Source organism: Montipora capricornis, chromosome 11 (genome assembly GCF_036669925.1).
Source record: "Montipora capricornis isolate CH-2021 chromosome 11, ASM3666992v2, whole genome shotgun sequence".
In the NCBI taxonomy this organism is placed as follows: domain Eukaryota; kingdom Metazoa; phylum Cnidaria; class Anthozoa; order Scleractinia; family Acroporidae; genus Montipora; species Montipora capricornis.
Window position 1 is genome coordinate 10977269 of NC_090893.1, and position 5000 is coordinate 10982268.

At 38.5% G+C, this 5000-nt stretch overlaps 1 protein-coding gene across 2 annotated transcripts in view; it reads right to left on the bottom strand.

The window, feature by feature from the left end:
* The window catches only part of LOC138022930 (dystrophin-like), a 27960-nt gene that overhangs the window by 8583 nt on the left and 14377 nt on the right, over positions 1-5000 (bottom strand). For both annotated transcript variants that reach the window (XM_068869955.1, XM_068869954.1), the window contains exons 14-18: positions 3592-3666; positions 3113-3184; positions 2060-2084; positions 1585-1682; positions 209-413 (exon numbers count right to left, since the gene is read on the bottom strand). In XM_068869955.1, coding sequence (XP_068726056.1) covers positions 209-413; positions 1585-1682; positions 2060-2084; positions 3113-3184; positions 3592-3666 — 475 coding nt within the window. The remainder of the gene's footprint in view (positions 1-208; positions 414-1584; positions 1683-2059; positions 2085-3112; positions 3185-3591; positions 3667-5000) is intronic.

A 5000-nucleotide genomic window follows, 5' to 3' on the forward strand; every position in this document is an offset into this window, starting at 1 on the left:
ATAATCTGTGTTAGACCGCTCAAAAGAATACCTCACCAAAAGAAAATTGTTAGTGCCTCAAAATGTCTATACTCATTGTTCTTTTGCACCAATTTTGCACATGAACCTCTATACCCTAAACCTATAATCTTCCACACCTGTTAAGAATGGACTCTTACAAACATTAAACCCAACAATGGGAGCGCCGTAGCTCCATCTCTCCTTGTACCTGTTGCAATAAAATCGTTAAGCGATGCAGCTGAACTTGAAGCTGATAATTATGCTCCTCAAGGACCTCCTCGCGTGCTTCCAGACGTTCCCTCTGGTGCCGTAGGTAGGCCTCTTTGGTGGGGTCCTCAATGGGGACGGTGTTTTGTTCTTCTTGATTCTGGTGCTGCAGTTGCTGAATGCTGTTGATGTGGCTTTGTAATGCTCTACACGAAAAGAGGAAAGCAATAAATCAAACTCAGTAAATTCGAGGCTGCGGTTTCCCGTTACACGTAACCTTTAGATCGGAAGACGAGTACGAGTACGACTACGAGTACGTATTTTCCGTTCTGAGCACGCGCACTTCAAAACGGCCTTGTCGTCGGCCCTTCAAACCTTATGCGCATGCTCAGTACGGAAAACTCGTACTCGTAGTTGTACTCGTCCTGCGATTGAAAGGTCCCTTTTATATGAAGCCTCCTCCTGTACAACCAGCAAGCTTGCTATGCAATTAAAATATTTGTACAAAACCACAAAAACTCAACTTTTCAGAACTATGTTAACTACGAGACCCTATAGAGCGGTTTTCAATTGAGTGTCGAAAGTAATTAGCGAATTACTTTGGTTTTGCATTACTTCACTCAGTGATTGGTTCAAAGTTCTCTCGCCATTTTTTCAACCAATCAGAAGTGAAACCAAAACCAATCGTGGCTCGCGCGTGCACATTTTCCCACGCTTTGTGTCCGCTAGGTGTAATTACTTCGAGTTTTGATTGGTTTACTGGATTGTCTCGGTCGTTTCTGATTGGCCAAAGTAATTACTTTGGTTTTGGTTTTACGACACTCATTTGAAAACCGCTCTAATCTACCATGAATTCAATATAAGAATTTTTGCTTTTTTTTATCAAATGTAAAATTTTCTCAAGGAAATGCCTATTACACATCTAGTTGTTCTTAAGGTCCCTAATATATTCTTTCACCATTCTAATCAGCCTTGCTCTTATTGTTTGGGCGTTTCCCCTGAATAAAAAAGGAAAATTCACAAAACAACAATAGCAGAAGTAATATGGAACCTTTTGGTAAACAGACTAAGACTTCCTCGTCTATGATCTGTTGTGCAGTGTACAGCGCAACTGGGTTTGAATCCGTCTCAAGCCTGCATATTATTCATCATGCTTCTTCGCCTGTTACTGCTTAAATTGCTTTGCTTGAACGCAAAGATAATTCTCTTCAAAATCTGTCCTTCTATCTGTAGTTAAAATATCTAGCATTTTAAGGCTTTTCTACGCAATTGCTAAAATTGCGTTCATAACTGCGAGGATCATACTTCGCTTGATTTCATAGCCGCAGTTCGATGCATTTCATATATAGTTTCATTGTCAAATAGTCTCTGTCACACCTGTTATCATTCTCTAAGGTCGAGATAAGGTCCTCAAGGTCTCTCCTCTCTGGACTATCAACTGGCAAGTCACTCGCTATTTCCGTTGGCGAGGGACCCTACAATTTTAGAACACAGATCAGTGTTGCAACTTGCTGGGAAAACAAATGGTTAGATGACATGGCTAGATAACAGATTCTACGTTACGTTTTTGGGTTTTTATGGACTAAGATGAAATTGAGGTACATAATTTAAACACAGAAAGAATGAGGTCAATATGACATCTTGACTAGACAAGCTTGGTGAATAATTAGCTAAGAATTAAAACACGTAGAGATGGAGTCCCATCTTGATTGCTAGGCAGCCAATCACATTCTGGGATGCATTCCATTCTGCCTACTCATGGCACCAGTCACAGTGCACTGAGAGGGGATGCCGAATGGTCTCCAAATTCAAATGCGTTTTAATGATCTTGAGACATCAACAAAACCTTTACCATTGCCTCTGGCTCTTCAGTGAAACTACAAAAAACAAAAAAACAAAAAAATACATTTGTGAGCTATATAAGTACTGGGTAAGCCCTACGGACTTATCATTCGGGTACTATAACTAACCAAACATTTCTCAGAAATAGAACAACAATAATTATATAACTCCTTCATTAAGTTGAGGGGACAGTAAACAGAAGGACAGAATTTAAGTTACAAGTGTGCTTTAAATTCGGACGCATCTTAAATGTTATCCTAATCAGTACTTTGCATCTGTACTGTAAATAACATTACAAAATGACCATTAATTCTGTCATTCAGTCAGTAAAAATGTGTAAATGATGATACCCGTCTTAAACAGCTATGAATGGATGGAATTTAAAAATTACGTATCAGACTGCCCTATGAAAGGCAAAATTACTGCAGCTCTAATTTCCCTTTGACTGGTGCCTTTTTTGCCCAAAATAAGAACTCATTAATCTAAGCATTTTATAAGTCCAGAAACACAGCATGGGATGAACTGCATTAGTGAATTAGTTAGGCCCTCCCACTGCTGGATCAACCCTGCTGATTTCCATGGGCCCATTCCCCGAAAGTCCAAAAACTTACCAGGTGTTGCAATTACTGTAGCTCTCAAGTCATCGATTTTCACAACGACTCAACACTATTTCAACAATAAAACGCTTAGAAATTCACCAGAAATTTCAACCTCACCTACCAAACGACAACATCTTGGATTTATGTGTGCATGGTTATCGTCACATGACTTTAAAAAACTCAAACAATAACTTCATCGTTTGAAGTTTGCCGGGTTTCCTAACCACACTCACAACGATTCTGCCCATAGTTAGTACAGGGGACCAGGCCTCAACCATTCTGCCTTAAGTTAACGCAATAAAATACCAGCTTTTTAAAACGAGCAGATGGTAGTTTCACAAATGGCTTGTCTGGCCCAAAAAGTTACTGGGAGTTTAGAGAAATATGCCCCGGACCAATATTTCACAAGCTTGTGTTTTTTATACTCTTTAGGTAAAGGGGCATAAATGAATGTGTCTTCATACATGGCAGTTCTTGTTATGACAGGTACTTCTTCTCTTGATATTTCTTCTTCTCTTGCTTCATGATTTGCCAGTCTGAAAAAGAATAAAAATGGATTACAGAGGCAGAGAACAAAATATTAAGGTTCTTTGTGATTACAATACATTAGATACCTTAAGAACACTAGTACTTTAGATAATATTTCTTTTTGTTTTGGCATGTTCCTTTTTTTAAAATGATGTACTAGGTTTTCTCCGGGTACTCCGGTTTCCCCCTCTCCTCAAAAACCAACATTTGACTTGATTTGTGTTAATTGTAAATTTCAGTTTACAGTGTCCCCAATTAGTGCTCTGGCACTAGAATGACTAGACACTTAAAGTTCCTTTCCTTTCTTCTGTCAAGTGTCTTCGTTGAGTTTTGTCAAGTCAAGAGTCTCAAGGTTTTTCTTTAAATTCTGATATGTGAAGCAATATAAAATTTAAATAAGAATCAAAATACTGACCTTGCTGCATAATTTCCCAGTTTGTCATGTGTCCCTGGAAAAACCTTTATTGCCGAACCTGCATCTACTGAATCTCTACAAGACGACAAATAAATAATCAGGCAGAACATGAAAGAATAAGCATAAGGATACCTTAATACATTATGCTGCATACTAAATTCCTTGAATATAAAGGATTCTTCTTTTTGCTTAATTTACAACTGAAAGAAAAGCAAGTATATATACAGGCAAGTGCAATAGGTGTTATCACACGAACAACCTGAATTGAAGAGTCAGTAAGAATTGAAGTCTTTTAAGAACAGTCCAGATCTTTCCTCCACACCAGCTACCTTGTAATGCAACAATCAAGAGCCAACCTTGACAAGCTAGTACAAAATCAACCTTTATGACCATTTTGTGATTTTCGGTGGAAGAATAATTCTTGAGTGTACTCACTTGTCAACCTTGCTAATTGGTCTTTCCAGAATTCAAAGAGATATTGCTTAATGGACAGTACATAACACAACTGCTGAGGTATAGTTTCCAGTACAACATTAAAATTATTGGCCTTCCCGAAAGCGAAATGCAAGAATCGGCGTCTAAAACTGTCTCTCTGTGTATCAATCTCTTCAGAGCTGCTGGAAACGAAATTTCAAATCAAGACATTGATATCGCCCACCGTATTCCTACAAGAACTGCCACTTCTGGTCCTCGACCAATTGTCTGCAAATTCACAAGAAGAATTGCGAAAGAGCAAGTAATGAATTCACGAAAAGAAGCCTCTAAAGTGTCGGCCACTTCGATCGGACTACCGTCCAGTCATTCTTTGGAAAACGTCAGATTATTTGATCACCTTACTCCCTTGCTTCAACAACTCTTGGCGGATTCAAAGAAATTTCAGAAAAGAAATGGCTTCAAGTTCTGCTGGGCCAAGAACTTTGTCATTTATCTTCGACGAACGGATGATTCTCGCCCGATTCAAATCAAGTGCCACAACGATCTAGTGAACTTTGCAAATCAGGAGGGTTTACCCATGAGCTAAGTACCTTTTACAAGTTCCTAAGTAATTCCATACAGTATTCTAGCTGAACTTAGCCGTTACTATGATGGCTGACGAATCGCATTTGGAATTTTTCTTTCCATTTAATCACTTAGATGATAGTTCCTTTAATCTAGCACTCTATGAGATATCCCATGGCCCTTTAAACTTCAATAGCGACCGTCTTGAAACACTATTATTTAATCCTATAGAACAACCTGAGTTATCTAACTCACTTTCCAGTTATTTAAATCCTGATTCTAATTTTTTAGCTGGTCTGCCCTCAAGTAGTTATTTGACCGAGGATGATATAAATAGTCGAGTAGCTCCCCTTAGCAACAAAATAAATTTTTCCGTTATGCACTTAAATGCCCGTAGTTTGCTGAAAAAT